This window comes from Callithrix jacchus, chromosome 14 (assembly GCF_049354715.1).
Source record: "Callithrix jacchus isolate 240 chromosome 14, calJac240_pri, whole genome shotgun sequence".
Lineage (NCBI taxonomy): Eukaryota > Metazoa > Chordata > Mammalia > Primates > Cebidae > Callithrix > Callithrix jacchus.
The window spans coordinates 58,862,279-58,890,276 of record NC_133515.1 but is presented as its reverse complement, the minus strand read 5'-3'; the positions used below and the strand labels follow the sequence as shown (position 1 = coordinate 58,890,276).

General features: G+C 36.6%; 1 protein-coding gene across 16 annotated transcripts in view; it reads right to left on the bottom strand.

The window, feature by feature from the left end:
* Positions 1-27,998, bottom strand: part of CCDC88A (coiled-coil and HOOK domain protein 88A) — a 123,609-nt gene that overhangs the window by 6,483 nt on the left and 89,128 nt on the right. For 2 of the 16 annotated variants that reach the window (XM_008980689.4, XM_078349312.1), the window contains exons 19-32: positions 24,548-24,709; positions 23,248-23,525; positions 22,885-23,028; positions 21,613-21,799; positions 17,839-17,984; positions 14,219-14,311; positions 13,882-14,096; positions 7,889-7,972; positions 6,722-6,922; positions 6,062-6,133; positions 4,701-4,781; positions 1,321-1,583; positions 1,021-1,127; positions 668-915 (exon numbers count right to left, since the gene is read on the bottom strand). In XM_008980689.4, coding sequence (XP_008978937.1) covers positions 668-915; positions 1,021-1,127; positions 1,321-1,583; positions 4,701-4,781; positions 6,062-6,133; positions 6,722-6,922; positions 7,889-7,972; positions 13,882-14,096; positions 14,219-14,311; positions 17,839-17,984; positions 21,613-21,799; positions 22,885-23,028; positions 23,248-23,525; positions 24,548-24,709 — 2,281 coding nt within the window. Of the gene's footprint in view, positions 1-17; positions 1,128-1,320; positions 1,584-4,700; positions 4,782-6,061; positions 6,134-6,721; positions 6,923-7,888; positions 7,973-13,881; positions 14,097-14,218; positions 14,312-17,838; positions 17,985-21,612; positions 21,800-22,884; positions 23,029-23,247; positions 23,526-24,547; positions 24,710-27,998 lie in introns of those variants that run through there. The other 14 variants (XM_008980690.4, XM_008980692.5, XM_008980687.4 and 11 more) reach the window with 10 other exon arrangements.

Here is a 27,998-nt window from a genome sequence, read left to right as displayed (position 1 = left end):
CTGAACACTATGCAACAATTTTAAATAAAAAGGATATACCTAACCAAATGCTATTTTGTTAACAGCAAGTTTTCAAATCATATTAGAGCAGTATATATCAAATAACATCAACATATTATATTGTGCAGTTTTGATCATATACAACCATATTCATACCAAACAGTTTGATTATCCTCAGAAACCAACAATTCGGCTTCTGTGTCATCAGGATAGAGGCATGCAGGAGTGATAAGATTATTGCTATTTATAGAAAACTGTAAGTTACTGTTACTAGGGTTCTGATGATCAGAAAACTGTTTATTATCTCTCTGTGCAGGTTTATCCAAAGAGGCAGAAGCCTGGTCAGTTATTCTGGTGACTGGCCTAGGAGGTAACCCACTTATGTTACTAACTAATTCTGTATTCAGGGATAAAAATGGCTGAGATGAGTAAGCCACAGTAAATGACCCTATGCTATCTTTTGCCAATATTCCGAATGCATCACTTGGCATATTAATAGTGGCAAAAGTTTGGTTTAGAAAATGTGATCTTTTCATTCTTGAGTTTCTAGCCTGGGCATATAGAGATTCAGGCATGTCTTTAGCTAAATCATTTTGGGAATAAGAACCTATAGTATGTGTTGGGCTGTCAAGTATATGACAGGACCACTGGTGTAAATGGTACTCACTAGATGCTGCAGTGGTGTTGCTGTCAGCAGCAGCTGGTGGTGAATCAACTGATACAGGCAGTCTACTGTCCTTGGTCAAAAAATCATGGATGCTTGTCCTTCGTGTAGTTCCTTCAGCAGTAGATATCACGCTGCTTGCACGAGGTAAAGTGGCATAAGGGTTACTATCTTTTGATTGTCGTGACAGAGAAGATTCTTTTACTAATTTTATCTTTCCTTGAGTGCCTGGTGTAGGTTTTCCTGCAGAACTAATGAAGTAGGTATCTTCAGTTTTTCGAGGACCGGGTCTCAAAAACTCAGGCTTAATTGTCCGTCTATCATAGAAGTCCCCTGGGGTTTTTCCGCTTACTGACCTGGCCAGACCACAGCTAACTGGTTTGTCTTTTCCCAAAAAGTCAGAAGAGACAGACAAACTTTTCATTACTTCATCTAAAAGATTCTCTTGACTTGAGGACTTGATCTGTTCAAAGAAAAAATTCAAAGCAGATTAGTGAACACAGTTCCATGTTTTTACTTTTCTGATTTAGCAGCCTGTGCAATATAAAATTGTGGGTATCTTTTGACACTCCTTAACTTAAAAAAGAAGTTCTGAAGTTCAATTATAGAAACTTGAGGTGTTCATCTAAATTAAGGTTATCATAGATAAAACTAACCTGTATTGAGGTAAGCTTATTGCTTTCTTCCAAAAACTGTTGTAGAGTAACAACCTCACTCCCTGGGGAACCAGTTTTGATCTTGCGATGTCGACTCTCTAGTGTTTCAGGTATTTTGTGCTGGAGCACTGGACTTGATCTGGTCTGTCTTTTCAAGTACTGGATTGGACTGCTACCACTGCTGGACCAAGCCTCATGATCATGAAGCAGGCTAAATTCTCCACTGCTGTGGCTTTGTGGCCTGCTTTGGTTAACTGCACCTGCTTTTGGAGTAAATGGGGTGTTGAGATTTTAATAATAGAAATGAGATTAATACTTTATGAGTAATAACATTTGTTAACTGTGTCCTAATTATAGGAACAGCCAAACTTACTTTCAAGCTTTATTTAGAAATGTGTAGTAAACCATGTCAATCTTTTATCACTCTAACAATCGTCTGCCATAGCCTGCTTCCTTGTCAAACTGACAACTCTTGTAAGCTCCACAAGGGCAAAGACTTGCTTTTACCACCACACTCAGAGCCTAAACAGAGCTTCATACAAAGCATTCACTACTTTTGATGAGTAAATGAATTGATAAATAAATGGGTGAATAATATATTTCTTAAAATTCAGGTTCAAACAGTTACAAAATGCTACACAGGCTGGGTACGGTGGCTCACACTTGTACTCCAGCACTTTGGAAGGCCAAGGCAGGCGGATCACCTGAGGACAGGAGTTTGAGACCAGCCTGGGCAATATGGTGAAACTCTGTCTCTTCTAAAAATGCAAAAAATTTGCCTGGTGTGGTGGTGCATGCCTGTAGTCCCAGTTACTCAGGAGGCTGAGGCAGGAGAATCGCTTGAACCCAGGAGGCGGAGGTTGCAGTAAGCCAAGATCACGCCACTGTACTCTGGCCTGGACAACAGAGCAAGACTACATCTCCAAAAGTAAAATAAAATAAAATAAAATAAAATAAAATAAAATAAAATAAAATAAAATAAAATAAAATAAAATAAAATGCCTCACAATTTAGGACAAGAACATGATTAGATGATTTTTATTTTTTTGAGACAGAGTCGCCCAGGCCAGAATGCAGTGGCACAATTTCTGCTCACTGCAACCTCCGCCTCCTGGGTTCAAGCAATTCTCTTGTTTCTGCCTCCTGAGTAGCTGGGATTACAGGCATGTGCCACCATGCCCAGCTAATTTTTGTACTTTTAGTAGAAACAGTTTCTCCATGTTGGCCAGGCTGGTCTTGAACTCCTGACCTCAAGTGATCTGCCCGCCTCAGCCTCCCAAAGTGCTGGGATTATAGGCGTGAGCCACAATGCCTGGTTCATTAGGTGAATTTTATATTATTTCAGTATGTTAAGACCAAAAACTTCTAAGTGCAGAAAATTCCATTTTAATTCTTTGCTTCTCCAAGAAGTCCTCATTACTACTTGAAGGCATCTCTGTTCATCCTACATGAATAACTTTAAACATTTAAAGAATTTAAACATCATACATATAAGTAAAGTCAAATAAAGACATGAAGCAATTACTTACAACATTTCAGTAAAAGTATAAAATCAAATATGTAGTGCTTTATTCTTTTTTAAATGTCTTGATCATCTTATTGCTTCTGCTGCTGTCCACTGTTGATATGGTGCCTATATAACCTTAAAAGACTCAGTTGACATTAAGCAACTACATAAAATTCAAATCAGCTAGTACTAGAATTAAACTCCCTCAAATCTATGGTGTTCCTTAAGAGTACTGATTTGTTTTGATCACTAACAAACTGCATTAGTATATCAAAGCAGAAAATGCAACTTTCCATGGTTTCTCAGTCACAGAGTAAAGTGGGCCATGAAAGTATTTGACTCAAGTTACCTAACATTTTTACAAATTAAGAGTTTCTTAAATTTTCAAATCAGAAAAAAAATCATCTTTTCAGACTACATTTTTTTCTCCTGGATATAAAAGCATTTTAAATTAATTAATTTATTTCTTTTAAGGCTAGTCAAGTGAAGTAGTGGGATTGGAGAAGGAACAAAGACATCTGAAAAACATGATGATAAAAACTAAAAAAGAAATTCCCACCTCAAAATTAGGTATTTCAGATCACTGTAACAATGTCATAGCATTAATTAAATAAAATTACAGCTGAGACACCTTGTAACCTGACAATTCTGGAGTATAGAGAATAACGATGGTATATTGGTTAAATAATTCAGAGGCTGGATAAGGTGGCTCACTTGAGCTCAGGAGTTCGAGACCAGCCTGGGCAACAGGTTAGAGGCCTTGTCTCTATTAAAAATACAAAAAACCAACCAGGCATGGTGGCGTGGGCCTCTGTAGTCCCAGTTACTTGGGAGGCTGAGGTGGTAGGATCGCTTGAGGCAGAAGGGAGGCAGAAGTTGCAATGAGTTGAGATAGCACCACTGAACTCCAGCCTAAGTAACACAGCAAGAACCTGTCTCAAAAAACAACCTTCCAGGCCAGGCGTGGTGGCTCTCACCTGTAATCCCAGCACTTTGGGAGGTTGAGGCAGGTGGATCACCTGAGGTCAGGAATTCAAGACCAGCCTGGCCAACATGGTGAAACCCCGTGTACACTAAAAATACAAAATAATTAGCTGGGGGTAGTGGTGCTTGGCGCCTGCAGTGCCAGCTACTCAGGAGGCTGAGGGAGGAGAATGGCTTGAACCTTGGAGGTGGAGGTTGCAGTGAGCGGAGATCACACCACTGCACTCCAGCCTGGGCAACAGAGCAAGACTCCATCTCAAAATAAACAAACCAACCACTTCCAGAATCTGAGTAGGCAGTATATCTTTGAGAAAAAGGTATCAGTCAAGGTTTCCAGACATTTACTTAAATACCCCACCTTGGAATGCATATTTAAAAATTAAGAAAATATTCATGAAATAATTCTTTTTATGAGCCAAATGCATTTATATAGTTCTTGTTCTGTATATATATACACACACACAAATAGTTGCTTCTCAAATTAAACGCAAAATCCTTACCCGTATTTTGTGGATAAATGAAGCCAAACATATTTCTAAAATATGAGTAATGTGAGTTCAATGTCCATGCATTATGAGAAAATGAAGGACAACCATTTTCACGTCAAAGACAAAATGTCAGTAAAATAAGGATGTATAGATAATTTTGAAGTATAAATATTTCCATAATACTTTTATCTGTGAAGATTGAAAACTGAAACCAAATAACTGCTCCCGTTTTTACATTTGTATACATTGAAATACATTTGTATTACAATGTGAAAAGTATAAAATATTCCAAACAACTATGTTCCAAACATAGATGATTTGGATTTCATACTTCATCCCATCTCCCACCTTAAAATACTGGAAATGGATGGAGTGCATTAATAAATTTACCTACAGCATACCTTTGACTTCATGTAGGGAAGCATTATTATTGCTATTGCTAGTGGATGTTCTGCCACTATCAAGGCTGGCTGGTCTTGAAGCTAAATGAAAAAATCAGGAGACAGTGTGATAAAACTTCTAGTGGATGATGCTGATGAGCTTTTACATTCTGACTACAGAATGCTTTGAGGAAGCAATCATGCATACTTTCACAGGCTGAGCATGCCCACAGATTAGAAAGCAAATTTCCAGATAATTCATTGAGACACTTTAGAGCAGGGCACTTCAAACAATAGTTCAGATTCAGAGAGAGAAAGTGCATATTTAGATTTGAAAATGAGTTCTAGATGGATATGCCAGGAGTGTTTTAGTTGAATAGAATGATATATCTCCTCAGATCCCCCAAAATGCTACTGATTGGCTCATTTACAACAGATCAGACAAGGAACTCTGTACATTGCAAAGATGCCACTAAGAGGAGGAATATAAGCATTTATATAGTTAATGTCCTGTATTCTTATCCATAACAAGGGAAACAACTGTAGTTAACACTGCCCTATGGTAACTCTTAAAACCTTGCTTACATTTAAAATTCCTTTAACATGTTATCCACTTATTGCTAATAGTTTGGTGAGATATGATTTTCCAGACAGAAACTGAAAGATCTGAAATACTCAATACTGCCCCAAAATTGGCTTCTTTTTGAGGCAGAGTCTTGCTCTGTTGCCCAGACTGGAACACACTGGCATGATCTTGGCTCACTGCAACCTCTGCTTCCTGGGTTCAAGTGATTCTCCTGCCTCAGCCTCCCAAGTAGCTGGGATTACAGACATCTGCCACCATGCCCATCTAATTTTTGTATTTTTAGTAGAGATGGGTTTCTCCTTGTTGGCCAGGCTAGCCTTGAACTCCTAACCTCAGGTGATCTGCCCATCTCAGCTTCCCAAAGTGCTGGGATTACAGGCGTGAGCCACCGCACCTGGCCCAAAAATTGGTTTCTTAAAAGTTCATCCTTTAAAACAGATATTTTTAATATTTTAAACTAATATGTATTTTTAATTGGCATTTTAAAACAATGGTAAAATGCAACTCTTATAACTTTAACCTTATACAAAAATGGCAACAAAATTACCTTGGAGGACTGTGTAGGCATACTTTATAAATGACCTTGGCTAAAATAGAGAACATTTAGATGAAGCAATTATCTTAAAAGAGGCAGAAAGGAGTATCAGTTTTGAAGAAACAGTTGAGGTAACTATGAGATGCAGGACAGAGAAAACATGCTTGCTGGCAATGCCATATTCACCTATTATATGCAAGAGTACTAGCATCCCCATTCTGTATTTAATGTGTACTCTTTAAATAAAGTTCATTATCTTACCATGAACTCTTGATCCCGTGCTAGAATCATCACTAACACCTTGTGGACTTATGTCTTCAAAGGATGTAGTATCTACATAAAATAGCAAAATGGATATAAAGATATTTTTGTAATAAAAAATTATAAAATTTTATTTATACAGAATATGGAAATTGTTTTTCAGTCATGTATAACACAGCTGGACTTAACATATTTCATAGACTCAACCAAAAACTGGAATCAGGAATAAGAAAAATGGCAACTCTAATGAGTTGACTTGCTTAGGGAAAACACCAGAAGCGATGAAACAATCTCCCCTCTGACCCTGCAACCAAAGCAAGAGCCTGGGTTGTTCTAGGTAGTTCTGTTGGAAGTTGTAGTGCTTTTAATTTTTAGAAAACTAACATTGCCTTCTTTTATCACTCTTTACCTGGTTTACTTCTCTTTTTCTTGTTAATTCATTAGCTGTTTATTATGAAAGGAGGCCTGGAAAAGATTTTAGTTATTTGTATAATGTTTTAGATTTTTGAAATTATTTGAAAGTTCCTCCAAATCAAATACAGATCATGTTTTGATAATTATTTCAGGTTGTTGCTTTTTAAAAAGTACACAGGGAAAAATCAAATCAAAATTCTTGTTGCTAACAGTTACACCACAGTGCAAATAGCAGACGGCCTATACCTTTATTATTAACCAACTGCTTGGATCTGAAGCCTGCAGAAGAGTTGACAGTTGAAAAGTTGATGGCTGTAGTAGAGAAGGCCATAGCTCCCAATTCTTTTCTCCTTTTACCCGTTGAAATATCATCAGGAACTTCCAAATTCTCAGTACTACCTGTCCACTGTCCTGCTAGGACCATGGACTGCACCAGGTCATTCATGGCTGGGATGCAAATGGAAGCAAATGAATCAGCATGGTTAATGTATTTGTTCATATTTCTATTTTGTAGTATAAATACACCGGTTTTTGTCTATGAATTAATGCAAATAAATACCAAAAACTACAACCACATGGTCATTGAAATTATGACATGCATTTAGCTAAATGAAATGAGTAGGCCAAAGGCTGATAAATTTCAATAAATACTTTTGTCCCACCTCCACCCCCTTTAAAAGACAGAGAAAGGAATTTTACTATACGACTGCCATGCTTTTGTGCAGGTAATGTGCACTTCAATTGGAAGCCTTTATAATGTGGTTTTGTGGTGACAAAAATGGAATGAATAAAGGTAAGATGGAGAGCAATTCTTATGTAGCATAATTATTAAAAATGAAAGTCCTTGGTCAGAGCAGGTTACTGAAGAAATTACTCATTTTAATGACTCAATAAGTATACCATTCAATAAAAACCTGAAAGAGATGATATCCAAAGTGACAGACATTTAATGTGATTATGTAACTACCCATGTCACATAAAAAAAGAAAATCCAGAATATTATTATTTAAAGAATGACAAGTATTTTCAAGGGTTATTGGCCATTTTATTAATTTAATCTGGTTCATTAAAGGAAATTAATTTCTAATGCTAAACATTTTGTTATATGCTCCTTAAGTAAACTTTTTTGGGAAAAAAAAACTCTATGGCATATAAAATAAAGGGCTTTTTCCTGCCAATTTTTAGAAAGCACTGGAAATTTACGAGTACATTACATGTATGACTAGATATATGCAACACATAATGCAAATTCAGTGCCACTTAAAAAAAAATTCTTCCAGCTCCTTATATTAGAGGAAGACTGACCTCTGCAAAATAAGGAAATTGGCGCAGTCCAGAGAAAGGTTAGTGAAAAATTAGTAATGAAAGCCAGTGTAGTCATTTGAAAGAAGCTGAACTGTCATAAAGTCTTACACATGGAACGACGGTAGCAGGCCTTCATTTTGTCTTTATCCTTCGGTCTGTTCCTCAAAAAGGGCAGTCTTTTCAGTGCAACCACTTTAATGTCAGAGCATGAGGAAAAACAGAAACAGGGAAATGAAAGAAAAAAGGGAGAAGAACAGATGGGAGTTAAATGTTGAAATTAAGGACAGAAATGAATGTTTGAGTTTTAGCTATGTGTGCTATATTAAGACTATTATTGTCATGCTGCTGAGTGATAATGAAATATGAAGTATGTACTTTGATACTTTAAAATACTGGGAAAAGCACTGAAGACAATGATGAGGAACATATACTTTTAAAGCTTGGATTATTATAGTCCTATAAAAACAGGAACTGATTAGAATTACTTATGCAGGGATCAATGTTCCTAGTTAAATTGTAAAGGTAAACCTTTAAAATGAAGGCTATTGGTGGTTCACAGAGTCTACATGATGAAAATGTCCAAGGCTTTTGAAGTCTCTATTTTAACTTTTTAAACATAATTTTTATTTTGGAAAACAAAAATAATTGAGGAAAATGCACATTCTACCACAGTATTTTATTAATATACAGTAACAAAAATTAGGGTACCCAGGGGATGTTTAAAACAATCTTAAAAAACTAAAAAGTCCAAGCATGATGGCTTATGCCTATAATCCCAGCATTTTGAGAAGCCAAGGCAGGAAGATCGCTTGAGCCTAGGGGTTTAAGACAAGCCTGGACAACAAAGCGAGACCCCATCTCTACAAAAAATTAGCCATGTGGTGGTAAGCACCTGTAGTCCTAGCTCTTCTGGAGGGTGAGGCAGCAAGATCATTTGAGCCCAGGAGTTCAAGATTGTAATGAGCTATGATCACACCACTGCACTCCAGCCTGGGTAACAGAGGGAGACCCTCTCTCAAAAACAAAACAAAACCTCAAAAAAAACCTTTCATTAGTTTACTACCCTTTAATAAAGAAAATAAATTACTTCTTGGTTTAAACTGGATTCTGTGCATTATTTAGCAGCACCACTGAAATAAACATTCTTTTGACCAAAGTATTAGTCAGATGAAATAAGCAATTACATTAAGTTCATTTTTACAAAAGATTGGCTGGGGCTAAGAGGGAAAAAAGGAATATTTTGATAGTAGTAATAAGCATTAGCAATAAGCTCTGATAAACCTAAAAAATAAGGCGGTACCCCAAAGCAAATGAAAATGAGAGAAAAGTATGTATAACATTTTTAGATATTTTTGAGGGAATTTGATTTTGTGCATAAAAGTTAGGATTATCACTAAACTATAGGAGTCATTAGAACTAAAATAAAAACATTCACTTGAGTCACTAACCATTCTTAAGCTACATTTTAGTAAGATTTAACTATAAAAAGTATTATATCTTTTTGGAAATGTAATTTAGGAATTAGGAAAAACAATTTCCATAAAGACCTAAAAACATTTTATACACTGTCTATTTAATAACTACATTCTTTCTGTTTGCTGTCATCATGTAAATAATCAAAGATCTTTTGACAAACTGACAAGTATCATTCAATGGGCTGGGTACGGTGGCTCATGCCTGTATTCCCAGTGCTTTGGGAGGCAGATCATGAGGTCAGGAGTTCAAGACCAGCCTGGCCAACACGGTGAAACCTCGTTTCTACTAAAAATACAAACATTAGCTGAGCATAGTGGCAGACACTTGCAATCCCAGCTACTTGGGAGGCTGAGGCAGGAGAATCACTTGAACCCGGGAGGTGGAGGTTGCAGTGGGCCGAGATGATGCCATAGCACTCCAGCCTGGTGACAGAGCTAGAGTCCATCTCTGTCAAACAAACAAACAAAAACAACAAACAAAAAAACAGAGTGCAATGGATATAGCTCTTTAACTTGTTTGACTGCTATTAGAAGCAGTCATGATTCATTAAGCTTTTAGTTTGACCTATTTCTTTTCAAGCTTAGTAAACACAGCTGTTTTCAATGATTAAAAAGAAATGAACTGAAAGCAATATAAAAATGGACACTTAGATAAAACAAAACTGAGTGGTTGCAGCATGCACATGTTGTCTTGTTTACTTTTATTTCTTTTTCTAATTTTTTTTCCAAGGACTGCTTTACAGACAGATACTCTTCCAAAATGGACATGATAAAAGGAGTTTTAAATTTGTCAGGAAGGAATGATTCTTCTTACAGCAATGAGTTTGTGGACATACAATGTTCTTTTTCCAAAGCATATTGAAATTAAGGGAACATTAGTATTGTTGGGTTTGTGGTTTATTTTAAAAATTCTAAAACTGAACAATCGTAGGAATGGAGAATAATACTTCCTTCTGATTCTTATTCTGGATGTTTCAGCAGAGAATATGAAAGGATGACAGATTTATACCTAAAACAGGTAAGATGAACTCAAAAAAAAAAAAAGTCTTTTGTGCCCTTCTTGTGTATGCTCTTACATCTGAATTAACATATTTTCCTTTAAAGCCAGGCACAGTGGTTCAGGTCCCAGTACTTTGGGAGACCAAGGCAAGAGGATTGCTGGAGCCCAGGAGTTTGAGACCAGTCTGGGCAAAAAAAGTGAGATCCTATCTGTAAAAAACAATTAAATAAAACAATAATTGCCACTGCAGTGCTGTTCTCCTCTAGTCCCAGCTATCTGGGAGGATGATGCTGAAGAAGGAGGATCTCTTGAGTCCAGAAGTTCAAGACTGCAGTGAGCTGTAATCACACCACTGCACTCCAGCTTGGGCAACAGAGTAAGACAAGAAAGAAAGAAAAGAGGAGAGGAGGGGGGGCGGGGAGGGGAGGGGAGGAGAAGAGAAGAGAAGAGAAGAGAAAGAAAAACAAAAGAAAGAGAAAGAAAAACAAAAGAAAGAAAAAGAAAAGAAAGAAAGGAAAGAAAGGAAAGGAAAGGGAAAGGAAGGAAGAAAGAAATCTTCTTTAAAAACAAAATTAAGTAGGCTGGGTGAGATGGCTCATGCCTGCAATCCCAGCACTTTGGGAGGCCAAGGCAAGTGGATCACCTAAGATTGGGAGTTCAAGACCAGCCTGAACAATATGGAGAAACCCTGTCTCTACTAAAAATACAAAATTAGCTGGGCGTGGTGGCACATGCCTATAATCCCAGCTAATTGGGACGCTGAGGCAGGAGAATTGCTTGAACCTGGGAGGTGGAGATTGCAGTGAGCTGAGATCATGCCATTGCACTGTAGCTGGGCAAAGAATGAAACTCTGTTCAAAAAAAAAAAAAGTAAGCCTGTTACCTTTTTTTTTTTGGAGATGGAGTCTCGCCTTGCTCCTGTCACGCAGGCTGGGGTGCAGTGGCACAATCTTGACCCTCCCGGGTTCAAGCGATTCTCCTTCCTCAGCTTCCAGAGTAGCTGGGATTATAGGCGTGCACCACCATGCCTGGCTAATTTTTGTATTTTTAGGAGAGACAGGGTTTCACCACGTTGTCTAGGCTGGTCTCCAACTACTGACCTCAGGTGATCCACCTGCCTCAGCCTCCCAAGTGCTAGGATTACAGGCATCAACCACCATGCCTGGCCAACCATTTCTCTCTTTCTCTCTCTTTCTCTTTCCTTCCTTCCTTTCTTTCTTTTCTTCCTTCCCTTCTTTCTCTCTTTCTTTCTTGATGGAATCTCACTCTGTCACCAGGCTGGGGTGCAGTGGTGTGATCTTGGCTCACAACAACCTCTGCCTCTCGGGTTCAAACGATTCTTCTGCCACAGCCTCCCAAGTAGCTGGGACTATAGAAACGCGCCACCATACTCAGCTAATTTTTGTATTTTTAGTAGAGACGGGGTTTTACCATGTCGACCAGGATGGTCTCAACCTTTTGACCTCATGATCTGCCTGCCTGGGCCTCCCAAGGTGCTGGGATTACAGGTGTGAGCCACTATACTTGGCTGGCCCCATTTCTTATTTAGTAAGATGCCAGATATTTTATATCTAAAGGTAACAGATAAGATTAACTTATCTGCCACCTTTTAAAGAAAACCTGATGATCTCTCTACAACAGAACTACTTGGAGGATTTATGTAGATTTACTTGGTGAACAAAACCAGACAGCAAAAGACCCAGGGTAACAATAATTTTATGTGGGGATATAGAATTAAACTGCTTTCTTGAGACTAATATATACATACATATATATACACATATGTAAATGTGTATGACTTTTTTTATTGCTTACCTATGGACTCTAGTTTTTAGGCTGCTATATTTGCATTCTGAAATATTTCAGATTTTTTTTTTTTTTTAGATGAAGTCTTGCTCTGTCACCCAGTATGGAGTGCAGTGGTGCAATCTTAGCTCACTGCAATCTTCACCTCCCAGGTTCAAGCGATTCTCCTGCCTCAGCCTCCTGAATAGCTAGAATTACAGGGGTACTCCACCATGCTAGGCTAATTTTGTATTTTTAGCAGAGATAAGGTTTCACCACGTTGGCCAGGTTGGTCTTGAACTCCTGACCTCAAGTGATCCACCTGCCTCAGCCTCCCAAAGTGCTGGGATTACAGGCATGAGCCACCATGCCCAGCCTATACCCCACAATTAATGCCTAATATCTTAAGAGTATTTTATACCCTAAAATACTATATTTTTAGAGAGAATTCACCTGAAGCCAAATGCTATATATAGTTTTTTGAGTGTTTTGAGAGTTGCCCATTTGGAGAGTCTACCCCTGGGAGAAGCAGCAGTTGCATTTACCTGCTATTTCAAAAGAATGAAATGTGTGTGTGTGTCTTAGTGACACTAGTGATAGTGTGAGAAGATTCAAAGTATCCTGTTCACATATTTTGTAAGATCTTTGTAGTAGTCAACTTCTTAGACATCTTTAACATTTTTTTCTCATTTTCTTGAAATATACTTCTACAGCTTTTACTTTGCTGTTACTGTGTAAGCATACTAGTAATGAAATTAAGAAGTTATAATTGTATACGGCATATTACGTGGTACTTCTAAATTTGTAATACAAATTACATCACAAGTTTATATACACAATGTTTATCTCTTCACCTAATTTTTTTTAAGTAATAGAGACAATGTCTCACTGTGTTGTCCAGGCTGGACTTGTTATCCTTCCACTTTGGCCTCCCAAAGTTCTGGGATTACAAGCATGAGCCACTTTGGCCCCCACATCTCTATTTTATTATTTTATATTGAGACAGAGTCTCGCTCTGTCACTCAGGCTGGAGTGCAGTGTGCAATCTCAGCTCACTGCAACCTTTGCCTCCCAGGTTCAAGGATTCTCCTGCCTCAACCTCCCAAGTAGCTGGGATTATAGGTGCACACCACTACACTGGGCTGATTCTGTGTTTTCAGTAGAAATGAGGTTTCACCATGTTGGCCAGGATGGTCTTGAACTCCTGACCTCAATTGATCCACCTACCTCAGCCCCCCAAAGTGCTAGGATTAAAGGTGTGAGCCATGGCGCCCGGCCAGTACCGCTCTATTTTAGTAGATCCTTTTCTTAATGTTGTATAATTTCTAAATCATTGAATAACACCTCTTCAAATTCATAACTATTTTTTTTTTGCTTCCCCAAATGTAACTTTGTTCCAGTATGATGCCGTCAAAGTATATGAGCAGAAACCTCATTATAAAATGCCTTATTATTTTGATTAAGTTATACATAATTATGAAAATGACATCTCATATTTCTCACTTGCTCCTTAAAACTGTTCTGTGAAGTATGAAGCAAAGGTAAAAGGCTTGTCCATATTAACAGAAATAACAAGTGGCAGAGGTATTCCAGCTCTTATTTCAACTTTCTTTCTGCAATATTTTACCCCTCTGGCCAAATGGTAGTATTTCTGTGTATGATGTATCTCAGAAAATTGTGTGGTTATACACTAATGCAGTACACAATTAATTTTATAATCATATGAAATTAAAAATAAATGCCATTCATTAGACTATTTCCCCCAAAGACTACTTAAGTTTTAAAAAATCGTTAGAAAGGATTCTAAATAACCCCTATGTTTAAAGAGTTTAAGCACTCACTGCTGCTTTTCTTGGTTCCCAAGGTCTGGCCATCTTCTAAAGAGTTTGAACCTACTGAAGAACTATCTTGACTGTCTTGATGGGGGAGCTGAAGAAATCCTTCACTGGAGTCTGAGCGGGTAGGTGTTAATGTTAGAGATTTCTGACGTTCCCGATTAATATCTTTCTTAGACTTTATCAATTTTCTCATTTTTAGAGTAATCCAGTTGCCTCTCCTAATAGAATTTTAAAAATTATCAGTTTAAAATTCAACATACAAATCCTTCACAAAATTAGAAGTCATCGCAATATTAAGTTTTTTTCAAAAAAAGAATTAATAAAATTTGGTTAATGGTACCTTCTAGGAGGAGATGGGTCATAAAATTTGTACTGATCCATAATTTTCTCTTCTAATTTCTCCTTCTGACGTCTTAATTCATTTAACTTATCACTATAAAAATAAAAATTACCTTTTAGGACAGGTATCATATTTGGTACAGCTATAAATATTAAATTATTTTGTGACTATAATCTAACTTCTTCCCAAAACATAACAAAATATAGATACCATGGGTTGGCAACTAAGATTATATTAGGTAGTAACAATGGGGATTTTTCCATGTTTCCCTTTTTGATTAAAACATTTGCAACATTTTTTTTCCCTTTTTTGGAAGAAAGGTGATCTATTACAATTTATAGCAGCAAAAAATAAAAACGTTGGATAGTTTGCTTACAATTATAGATATAATGAATTATCTTGCAAACACATGTTCATGCAAATAGATTTTTTTCTTTTCGACAAAATTACTCAGGCTTCATTTACTTGTAGAGAATTATTTCCTGACTCTAGCAATGCATGAGTCACCACATCCTAGTCTCATTTTTATATTCTCGGTAGTATTTACTAAATAGAGAAACATCAAAGGCCACTAAACTAATGTCTCTAAAAAAACCCCACAGTGCCAAAGAATATTATTTACTTAAGAAACATTAGTGATCATTTACAATGAAGAAGGCATGAGGTGTACATAAAGATAAACGATAAACAGCTGTGTTTATAATATAGGAGAAGATATACCCATAGATTACTATAACATATAGTGTGTGTGTATAAAATTACTATATAATCCAAGGAAGTAACAATACCAAAATAAAATACTGTGCAAGTACAACAGGAACTTATAGAAGGTGAATATATCCCTCTTAGGTCACGAAATAAATCCCCATGAAGAAAAAGGCCATTATTAGATAGTCTGAAAGGGAAAGATAAGATTACTAAATTATGTTGGTGTAGTGAAGGAAGTTAAAAAAAAATGCTAAATTATGTTTAGCTTGAATGTTGTAGGCTGAGAGGAAGTAGAGAGGTAGAGTTTTGGTTTTAGATTTTGCTCAGTAGGAAATCAGAAGAATTGAAAGTTTCATTACGAAGTGGTAAGAAATCTTTGTTTAAAGTAGTTTAACCTAATGATGGAACAGGATATATCAGAAAGATTGGAGATAAGGCCGGGTGCGGTGGCTTCAGCCTCTAATTCCAGCACTTTGGGAGGTGGAGGTGGGTAGATAATTTGAGCTCAAGCATTTGAGACCAGCCTGGCAGTGTGGTAAAACCGTTTTTACAACAAATGCAAAAATTAGCAGCGTGTGACAGTGTTTGCCTATAGTCCCAGCTACTCAGGAGGCTGAGGCAGGAGACTTGCCTGAACTCAAGAGGTGGAGTTTGCAGTGAACTGAGATCGCACTACTGCACTTCAGCCTGGCTGAAAAAGCAAGATTGAAAAATAAAAAAAGATTGGAGATAAGAAAACATTCAGGAGGCTAATGGGGTAGTCTATTTGAGAGGAAAGGCTGAATTACAGTGGTGGAGACTCGGAGAAACTAACTTGAGAGATTCTGTAGGGGATGCCTTGTGAACAGATGTTGCCAACAGTTACACCACGGCACAAACAGCATACAGCCTACATTTATTATTAACCAACTGCTTAGATCTGAGGCCTGCAAAAGAGGTGACATTTGAAAAGTTAGTGGCTGTATTAACCAAGGGCATAGCTCCTAATTCATTTCTCCTTTTACTGAAATATCATTAAGAACCTTCAAATTGTCAGTACTGCCTGTCCACTGCCATCTTGCTTGGACCATGTGATAGAGGCATTTAGCTAGAGGCATTTAGCTAGAAATAACTGACGTGCAAGATGGATACTTGTAATTTATATTCAGTAAGTCAGAATAGATAATAATCTTTGGAAGTCAACTATCTAGACATAAGCACCTTCCCCTGGAAATGTATTAGTTACCAAGGGTCAGAACAGTAAGACAACAAAGCTTTGGATAATGCCTCTGCTTAAGGGACAGGAGACTCAAATGCCAAAAGCTTTATATATACTCAAAGCTTCTTAACCTAAAACAAAGCTTCTTTTGGAAGGAATACATACCCCAGAGAAGACTAAAAGGACTAAAGGTGGAGCCCAAGGTGTCCAGCCACAAATGTGAAATTTCTTTGAGGTTTTACATTTACTTTGAAAGTTTACAGAAATTCTGCCTTTGTTCCATGATATACCTGTGTATTAATATAGAAATAATGTTCCCTGCCTGAAATTTTTTGTTAAGACCAGTGCTTCAGAAAAATGTATGCTGTATCCTGGTTTCATATGTGCCCTGGCTATTTCTGTATATCAAGTCTGAAAGGTACAGAATACTAATTCATGTACTCCTTGAATAAACTGGAAAGTAAGTGTTACCTGTATTTTACAGAAGAAGAAACTAATGATCACACAAATGAAGTGACTTGTCTGTAGTCACATAGCTAGTGAGTGGATGAATTGGGACATGAATCAGAAGCTGATTTCAACATCTGAGCTATTTCTATCATACTATGGTGCTTCTCATTTGTGGGGGGAAAAGAGAAGAGATATATTGAGTTAAGATGAATCAACGTGTAGTAATACAAAGACTACCAGTGGGCTGCCTAAGCCAAAATCTGAGTCTTAACAGATTCTTTAACTCTCTGGAGATAAAACTTACCAATAATTAAGCCTGTCAATTCTCTTTCACAAGTCTTGCAGCTTGATCTCAACTCCTTTGTATGGCATAGAACAACCTTTGTAAACTGGCTCCTGACTATTTAGCCACTTCTCTATTGCATCCCTCCTTTCTTCAATTTTGCTCCAAAAAGCACAGTTAATGTTTAGGTCCTATACAGCACCACAACATACCTTCATCACACCTCCATGATTTTGTATTGCAGCTCTCTTGGCCTGGCATGCCTCCTTAAGCAAACTCTTATTGAACCTGTAAGTCTCAGCTCAAGTCTCACCTTTGGAAAGTTCACCTCGCCTCTCCCAGACTAAGATACTCCTGTCCCTATATATGCTATATTTCTTTTTTCTCTCTCTTTTTTTTTTTGAGACGGAGTATTGCTCCTGTTACCCAGGCTGGAGTGCAATAGCGCGATCTTGGCTCACCGCAACCTCCGCCTCCTGGGTTCAGGCAATTCTCCTGCCTCAGCCTCCTGAGAAGCTGGGATTACAGGCACGCGCCACCATGCCCAGCTAATTTTTTGTATTTTTAGTAGAGACAGGGTTTCACCATGTTGACCAGGATGGTCTCAATCTCTTGACCTCATGATCCACCCACCTCGGCCTCCCAAAGTGCTGGGATTACAGGCGTGAGCCACCGCGCCCGGCCTATATGCTATACTTCTATGGCCTCCTACATATACTTCCATTATATAGAATCACTGTATTTAAATGTTTATTTATATATCTTGCTTTATATTACTAATTCCTTAAGAACAAGATGCACATGTTTTCATGTTAGTATTTCTGGTTATTAGGATAGTGCCTAGAATATAAGCACTCAAAAATATTTGGTGAAATAATGTTGAAAATCAATAAAAATTAGCATGAATTTTCTCTGTCATTGGGTATACAATGATAAAATCATGAGTAACATATTTTAGAGTGAAAATCATTTGGTACCTACATGTACTGTCTTTGTTCAACATGAAAAAGATCCTTGCTTTCCATATTCTGCTCCAAAAGTGTTCTGTTCTGTAGCATTAATGTCTGAATTTGATCTAGTAGATGTCGATTTTCTTCTTCTAAATTTCCTTTAAGTTGGCTTAGTAACTGTTTAAACACAAACATTTTTTTAAAAATCAACATTTACATTTAACATAAACCATCTGAAAAACATGAAGTACTACACAAAGACTTAAGTGTTCCACTATTTGAAAAATTAGATGATTGTACTTTGATCAGAGCATTATTATTTTAGTGGAAATGACAGCTACAGCACTGGATTACATGATATATATATATATATATATATTTTTTTTTTTTTTTCTTAATTCTCACAAACACTGGGTCTGATATATAATAAATTAACTCCCCAAACGCTGTGTTTAAAACTGTTTATCTTATAGTATAGCCTAAAAGCTAGATTCAAATATCTAGTATTTTATTTACCTATGAAATGTTGGACAAGTTAGTTCTCAGACCTATGGAAGATGGATAGATATGAGCTCTATCACCCCACAAGATTGTTGCAAGGATTAATACATGTAAAGTATCTAGTATGTCTCATAATTTCCCCATCCACTGTTTTCTTTTTTTTTTTGAGACGAAGTTTTGCTCGTTGCCCAGGCTAGAGTGCAATGGCGTGATCTCGGCTCACTGCGACCTCTGCCTCTCAGGTTCAAGCGATTCTCCTGCCTCAGCCTCCCAAGTAGTTGGGATTACAGGCGCCCACCACCATGCCCGGCTAATTTTGTATTTTTAGTAGAGACGGGGTTTCTTCATGTTGGTCAGGCTGATCTTGAACTATTGATCTCAGGTGATCTGCCCTTCCTAGCCTCCCAAAGTGCTGGGATTACAGGTGTAAGCCACTGTGCCTGGCCTCCATCCACTGTTTTTAAGAAACCTTAAAAGTCTATGTGGCTTGATCAAGGGAAATCGGGTAATTTAGTCAATAGTTGGTATTAACATCTGGCATTACTAGTAGTTGGGCTGCCAGCAGCACTGGGCCTTTCGTACCCGGTTAGCAGAAACTGGAAATATACTTTAGCTAGGCCAGAGGTTCAAACAGAAGTTCAGAAGGTCCAAAGTAGTGATTCAAAAAATTTGGCATCCCTTGTAGGTAGATATCTGGGCCGTAGCATTCAAATTCAGCAGGTCTGGAGTAAAGCCCAGAGATCTGTATCAAAAAAGCAAAAGCAACTAACACATACACACCCTGCCTACACCACCCACCCCCTAAAAAAAGAAAATAAACATTATGAAAAATTTCAAAAGGTAGAGAAAATCTGAGAGAATGACGCAATAAATAATCATAAGCAACCATTTAGATCTGTAACCGTCAATATCATATTATGTTTTATTTATCTGTATTTTGTTAAACTGAAATGCATGTGGTAGAATCCTTAAAAAACTGAATGCATTTATTTTCTTCCCTGTACCTATGCCCTCTTGCAATGTGACTTCTTACTTTTCCCGTAAATAAGTGGAATCTATTTTCCTTCTTCTTGCATTTGGAATGCTTTTGGCCAAGAGAAAGTGGTGGAAGTGATGGTATAACAGTTCCAAGCCTAGCCCTCAAGTTGCCTGTGTACTTCCACTCAGATTCTCAGAACCCTGCTGGAGGATGGAGAGACCACATGGAATAGAAAAGGGTTATCCCTGCTGAGGCCACCATAGACTCGCCAGCCCTCAGCATATATGCCAGTTAATTACAGATGCAGGAGCAACTTGTGGCCCATACATCATTGAGTAGATTAGCAAACTCAGACTCATTAGGCAAAAAGAAATGTTAAGTCCATTACCACCAAGAGTTCTCCCATTGTTCAAGAGCATCATTAGTGTCAATAGACAACTGATAAAACATATATACAGAAAAAAGAACAATTTTTGTTTTTTTGGTTAGATGGAGTTTCACTCTTTCGTCCAGGCTGGAGGGAAGTGGCACGATCTTGACTCACTGCAACCTCTGTCCCCCAAGTTCAAGCAATTCTCCTGCCTCAGTCTCCCAAGTAGCTGGGATTACAGACATGCGCCACCACACCTGGCTAATTTTTGTATTTTTAGTAGAGATGGGGTTTCACCATGTTGGCCAGGTTGTTCTCGAACTCCTGACTTCAGGTGATCCACCTGCCTCGGCCTCCCGAAGTGCTGGGATTACAGGCGTGAACCACCAAGCCTGGCCGGAGAACAAATTTTAAGTGTGTGTGTGTGTGTGTGTGTGTATATATATATATATATATATATATATATATATATATGAATCATCACAAAGATAACATGTGTTAAACAAACAGAATATTAATTGTATTCCAGAAACACTTGTTCTACCATCCCACCAATGTAAACTACTATCTCAACCTCTTATACCATAGATTAGTTTTTTCTACCTCCACTAAATCGTGTCATTATATGACTTAGGACTCAGCCAATAATTAACATTTGACCCAAGTTATGAGAATTAGCCAGGGATGCAAAGATAGTTAGGGCCCTCTCTGGTCTCTCTTAAACAGTTTTCTGGACCACCAGTGAAATGTGGGATCTTATGAAGACCTATTGAGGCTGATTTATTACTTGAAACTCTTGGTTTAATTTTTGACAAGTTCACTGGTCTTTTACTTGCTCCAACCAATATTTCAACCTCAAGTTATCTGAGAGTTGACCTTTGACAACTCTCCCAGGCATGGGGCTTTTCTAAGCTATGTTCCAAATCAAGTCAGTTTCCTCCAGTAGAAAAGCTGCTGGTTGGCCAGGCACAGTGGCTCACGCCTGTAAATCCCAGCACTTTGGGAGGCTAAGGTGGGCAGATCACGAGGTCAAGAGATCGAGACCATCCTGGCCAACATGGTGAAACCCCGTCTCTACTAAAAAAATACAAAAATTAGCTGGGCATGGTGACACATGCCTGTAGTCCCAGCTACTCAGGAGGCTGAGGCAGGAGAACTGCTTGAACCTGGGAGGCAGAGATTGCAGTGAGCCAAGATCACACCACTGCACTCCAGCCTGGCAACTGGCGACAGAGCAAGACTGTCTCCAAAAAAAAAAAGAAAAGTTGCTGGCTTTCACAGCTTGCCCTATTCTCTGTCAGAGCTATACGGTATAGGAACCAGGGAAGGAGAAGAGGAATAGGAGGAGACCCAAGATAAAATGCCTCAGACAACGACAGTTCCTTCCCAGGGTTGAATAATTTTGCTTTAAGAAATGCTTCTCCATTTGTTATATGCCCTTGTTGAGTTCCAGAGTCCTAATATTATTGTTTTTGACATTCTGTCCAATTTTATTGTTTTTTTAAGGAGTTAATTTGCCACATTTCTCACTCTAACATTCCGGAGGTATGCCATCCTAATAACCATTTATTTAGACTTTTATAAATCATAAGTAGAATGAATTACTTTCTGAGCTTCAGTAGGTAATTAATCATATGTTGTTTCCAACCAATTTTTCTATTGGTTTATAATTTTCTGCCAGATGTAAACATTTTTCATTAAATGAATAGAAAATTTTAAAATTTTCAAAGAATCTGGACATAAGTTTAACCTAATAATTTTTAAAAGATCATAATTAAAGAGATGGGAAGTTGTTCTGAATTACTTGTAAGTTTCAATGATACTTGACCAAAATCTTTTACAAATACTCAACTAAATGTACACTGCTATTCTCATTGTAATACAGTCATTTTATATTTTAGGCATGTCTTGGTGTCTAAAGGAAAGATACAGTGATTCAGCTTCTTAAAGCTCACCTCACACTGGTTATTCAGCTTAGTGGATGTAATATCCAATTGTTGGTATTGTTCCTTTAGCTTTGAAAATTCAGCTTCTAATCTTGTTTGTTCCAGTTTGGAATTATTCAGAAGACTTTTCAAATTTTTATGGTCAGTTTGTAAAACTTCAGTCTCTTTTAAAAGTTGACTATAAGTATGATTCAACCTATAATTAGAAATCATATAAATATAATTAGATTATCTTAATAGCTTTTAGTATAATTTACACAATATGAAATGATATAAATAACAATTAAGGCAGACTTAGAATAAAAGACTGTTTTGTAAGTTATTAAACTTAGCAAAAATCAGTTTCTATTCTGTAAAAACTAGATTTTAAAAAATTCTGAGTACCTTTCCCTTGAAAAGAATTTTTAATCTCCTTTTTTCATCCACCTATCTGCACATTGGGAAAAAATTTTTTTAGTCTTTAAACATGTTGAAGTATAGGTACTCAAAGTTTCAAGCATTCATAAGAAAGTATTGTTTGGGTGTGATGGTCCATGCCTGTAATCCCAGCATTTTGGCAGGTGGAAGCAGGACCATCACTTGAGGCCAGGAGTTTGAGAGCAGCCTTGGAGATCATAGTGAGACCGTATCTCTACAAAAACTAAAAGCTAAAATTTAAAAAACATTAAAAATTAGCCAGGCATGGTGGTGTGTGCCAGTAGTCCCAGCTACCTCGGAGGCTGAGGTGGGAGGATTGATTGAGCATAAGAGTTTGAAGTTGCAGTAAGCTATGATCGTGCTTCTGAACTTCAGCTTGGGCAACAGAGCAAGATCCTGTCTTTTTCTTTTTCTGAGATGGAGTCTCGATTTGTCACCCAGGCAGGAGTGCAGTGGCACGATCATGGCTCACTGCAACCTCTGCCTTCTGAGTTCAAGCATTTCTCTTGTCTCAGCTACCTCAGTAGCTAGGACTACAGGTGCACGCCACCACGTCCAGCTAATTTTTGTATTTTTAGTAGAGATGGGGTTTTACCATGTTGGTCAGGCTCAAACTCCTGACCTCAAGCCATCTACCTGCCTCACCCTCCCAAAATGCTGGGATTAAAGGTGTGAGCCACTGCACTCAGCCTGTTCTATTTTTAAAAATTCTAAACTCAAACTATGGTTGGTACTACAAAGGGGCAGTATATATTTTGGATGTAAATAATAATACAGAATTAAATATATATATACACACACAAATATATGTATATACTTTCTACATAAAATATATGTTTATTATAGAAAATGTATATTTATTACCTATCATTTTCACCACAAAGTTTCTTGTATTCTGCAGCTACTGTTTCATGGTTTTTATTTTCAAGTAGCATTTTTTCTTGTTCTACTTTGAGCATCTTTTCCAAATCCTCCAATTGTCCTTTCTGTTTTAGTAACTGATTGTAACTGGGGGGAAAAAAAGACATTTGGTTTATAATATTTCCAAAAAAGAAATTTTAGAAATGAAGGAAATAAGTAATTTATTAATATCATTTAAAATACATGTACATTTATGTAAATTTCCTATGTAAACTAACATTAGATGTGTTTAATATATAAAATTTATTACACTACTTGAAGAAAATTGGTTTTAAATTCTCGATACAACAAAATATAATAAATTACCGGTCTTCAAGGTCTCTGTGTTCCACCTCAAGGTTTTTGTGGGCAGACTTTAGAGTTCCATGTTTAGAGATAAGAGATTCATACTCAGAAGCCTGACGTTCATGAAGAAGTTCCAGTTTTTCATGATCTTTTATCAGAGAATCATAGAGAGATTTTAGGTCTTCCCGATCTTTGATTACAGATTCATTTTCATTTTCTAAGGAAGACTGCTGGATTAGGAGTTGTGCATTCTGGTTCATAAGTGAGGTATTTTGGGAATTAAGGGTGGAATTTTCAACCTATAAGAATATATATTATTAGCAGACATAAGAAAAATAGTTCATATTCCTTTGTAAAATAAAAGATTACAACATTAAAGAAAGCTCTAAATAAATCACAGCAGATATATTTACATTATACTGGGAATATTTGGATTTTAGCTTCCCAAAGAATAAAGCTACCATTTAATTTTGATTTGGGGAGATGTTAAAGCACACACATACATACATACATATATATGTGTGTGTGTATACATAGATGTATATATGTATTTTACATGTTGGGTTGAATTTATTTTAAATGAAGGTGATCAGCAACCATTTGTATTCCACTTACAGAAAAGTACAGAATTTGAAGTGCTAGTTTATCATTTCTAGAATTCAGTGATAGAAGTTGATAGAAGTAAAAAATTACTTTTGGAAATTTTTCAAAAGTCCAAATTAATTAAGTATTTTTTAATCAAAGTGTTGATGTTGATGAAAATCACTATCAAAGAAAAGAGCTACAGAAAGAAGAATGCTTTGGAGAGGAAACTTGTTTCTGTTCTTTAAGAGGTTTCAGAGAGTTGAACTTTTCCCCACCTGATTATTCTGTTTGAAAACACACTGGTGGTGTTAAGTGAAAGATGGATCTTTTGAACTTATGACAAATCTAAAGACAATATTCCTATGCTTTCCTGCTTTCCATTAACTAAAATGACAAAAAAAAAAGCTACAAAAGTGAAATAAGGAATAGTATGCTGCAACCACACTCTAAAGCAAGGGTTTCTACATCTAAATTACTATAATCAACTTACTGAAATCGTAGAAAGACCATAAAGTAAATATAATTTATCTTTATTTAGATGTATTAACTGAATTTGTTAATATTTAAAGGCTCTGATATTTTAAAGATTGATGGCACTAAATAAAAATATTTTCATTTATCTTAAATTAATATAAGTTCATTCACTAAGAAACAATGTTTCCATGTTTAGCCTCCCTTATTTTAATAGCATAATTCAAGAGTTTGGTTGCATATTCCCAAAATATTATATTACAACCTGAAGCTTGGCATTCTGTGTTTGAAGAGTAGTATTCTGTTCCTGTAATGACACTGTCTGCCTCTGCAGTGCAAGAATCTGAGCCTGCAAATTACTGTTCTGTGTCTCAAGCTGCTTCAGTTGAGTTTTCAATGCTTGTTTCTCTGCTTGCAGTGTAGCATTCTGAAAAAACAAAAACAAAAACCAAACATATTAACAATAATGGCAATATAAAACATATTTCTATAATATACTGCATTTCATACAATGACTATTTATTAGCATTATAATCCATAAAAACCCCAACAATCTTGAGAGAAAAGAACCAAAACATTTCCCCATCCCAAATTGTAAACATTTAATTTATTAGAAAGAAGGCAATAATACTAAAACCTTAATATTGTGCCTGTGTCTTGTCTGTATCACAATATCCTAAAAATATCGCATTCTAAATATATTGATTAACGCACAAACTAGAAAGGAATTGTCAGTTGTATGGTCTTAATACTGCTTGAATATTCCCAGAATGCTCAGAATAAATGGGGCTGTTTCCAGCCAAGGAGGTGTATCTCTTCTAATTTACCCAAAGGCAAATATATACATAGGTGGGTAGTGGTCCTAGAGAGAGTGGCAAAACTAAGTATATTCCAAACACAAATACTTCAAAGGGAAGCAGGTTTACAGAAACAATCTTAGTCCAAAACAGACCTAACACAGATTTTTTAAAAATTTTCTCATGATTTAAAATACCCATTAAAACTCTATTTCACTGTAAGACTCCTGGAGCATTTCCAAACAAAACACACCATTTTCAGTTTTTCCAGTACATAAGGCCATATTTCAGTTTTATAGCTAAACACATGAATTACTATGCAAATCAACAATTACATATTAAAATACTTGTCATGAATATTTTTAGGATTATTTCTAAATTAAATTTCATAACAAAAAAAATCAGCAACAGCAATGTATAACCAAAGAACCCTACAGAAAACAGAAATAAAACTTTAATGTACAAAAGGTCGTAATTGGTCTACCCTGCAGTATGCATAAAAAGTTAACAACTCAATGACAATAGATCCTTTTATCATATGTATATGTAAATATAACATTCATTTTATTGGCTTTATATACACTACATGTCACTGTATAAAAGGCAGGTCAGGATTTGACCCACATATTAAACCATAAAATTGAACCTGAGGAAGCAAAATGCTTTAAGATGGGTTATCATATTATACTTCTCTTTTGTTCATTTATTCAAATAAAATGGATGAAAAAATGTGTACTAGAAAAAACAGAATACTGATAATACTGATGAATTTATATACCATCTCAGTACAAAGAGGTGAACCATTTTCCACATATATATGTGAAATACTACTGTAGTTAAGCACTTGAGAAACTAAATCATACAAACACTACCGATTATTCCAGGTATGTTTGGGAATAAGAAAAAATCCTGTAGTCTATAGTGAATAGAAGAGATAGCTGAGAGGGAATTATCTTACAGCAGGAAAAAAATTACAATGGAAAAGAAAGACGTTAGCAAATATAGGCCTGGTGCAGTGGCTCATGCCTGTAAGCCCAGCACTTTGGGAGGCTGAGGTGGGCGGATCACCTGAGGTTGGGAATTCAAGACCAGCCTGACCAACATGGAGAAACCACGTCTCTATTAAAAATACAAAATTAGCTGGTCATGGTGGCATATGCCTATAATCCCAGCTACTCAGGAGGCTGAGGTAGGAGAATTGCTTGAAACCGGGAGGCGGAGGTTGCGGTGAGCCAAGATCACGCCATTGCACTCTAGCCTGGGCAACAAGAGTGAAACTCCATCTCAAAAAAAAAGAAAAAAATTAAAAAAAGAAGTTAGCAAATATAATACTGGCAAACACACAAAAATTACCAGCCTATTATATGGCTAACCATCTTTACAACCCTGTTTTCTAAAATACACCAAGTAATTTTTTTCCAATGGAAATTTATAAAGGAAGTCAATAAGAAAAAAAACTTTACCTTATAGAACTTCATATGCCAGCTCAATTTTCTAAAATATAATTATGAATCCAAGCAACATAGGTATATATACCACTGATTAAAAATAGGCATTTATAAATGGCCAATAAATATGTGAAAGATATGTAATGCCTAACACACAATTTTAAATGTACAAATTATTTTCTCCTATTGCTTTAACAAAAATTAAACACTAGGTAATATCCAGTGTTCATCTGGAAAGACAGGTATACTCTATTAGTGAGACTGAAAATTGACATGATTTTTAGGCTGGGTGTGGTGACTCACACCTGTAATCCCAGTACTTTGGGAGGCTAAGGAGAGCAGATCACTTGAGGCCAGGAGTTGGAGACCAGTCTGGGCAACACAGTGAGACTCCCATCTCTACAAAACATTCAAAAGTCTCCTGGGTGTGGTGGTGTGCACCTGTGCTTCCAGGTACTTGGAAGGCTGAGGTGAGAGGATCACTTGAGCCTAGAACGATGAGGCTCCTGTGAGCTATGATCTCACCACTGCATTCCAGCCTGGGAGACAAGTGAGACCCTGTCTCAGAAAAGGGGAAAAAAAAAAAGAAAAGAAAATTGATGGGATTTTTAAATACTAATAGAAAAATCAATTAAAATTACACACACACACACACACACACACACACGTATATATATCCTTTGGCCTTGCAATTTCACTGTCAGAAATTTAGCATTCTATGAACAAGTTTCAAAATAACCTAAACGTCCAGAAATGTGGGATTTATTTAAGTAAATTATGGTAACATACTACAGAATAATAGGTAGTCATTACACAAAATGAAATATACATACATCTGCTAAAATAGAGAGATCTCCAAGATAACATTAACTGAAAATACAAACAGGAATTTTGTATAGCATGATCCCACAGGTATAAATTTGTCGAAGAAATATACTTTTACATACAGAGAAATGACAAAAACATTTTCTAGGAAGATAAACTGTTTATAGTGATTCTTTTTGAATAAGAAAGTAGTAATCAATGGGTGTGGGGATTAATTTTTGGTTTTAGCTTAGTTTTTTTTAAAAGGTACTATTCTTGTGTTAAATTAAAAAATAGTAACTACCACCACAAATATTTTACTTGTTATTGTGTAAGTTCCTTAAGTTTACTCAACTTATGAAGGGTAAATACTTGTTGTTCAGTTTGTTTGCTTGTTGTTTACTATCAAGTATATATTGAACTAACTTAGCAAATATTTGTTAAGTGTCTAATACCTACCAGGCACTAATCTAGATAGTAAAGATGGTGAAAAAGAAAGACAAATTACCTACTTTCTTAAATGAATACAAAATATAATTTAACTGTGAAAACTGCTATTAAAAAAAACTAAGAAATGGAACAATAGTGAACAGTTTAAGTTGAGGATAACAACTTTACTGGGGGAAGAAGTCAGGGAAGACCTTCTGCAGGGCATATGATATGCTAC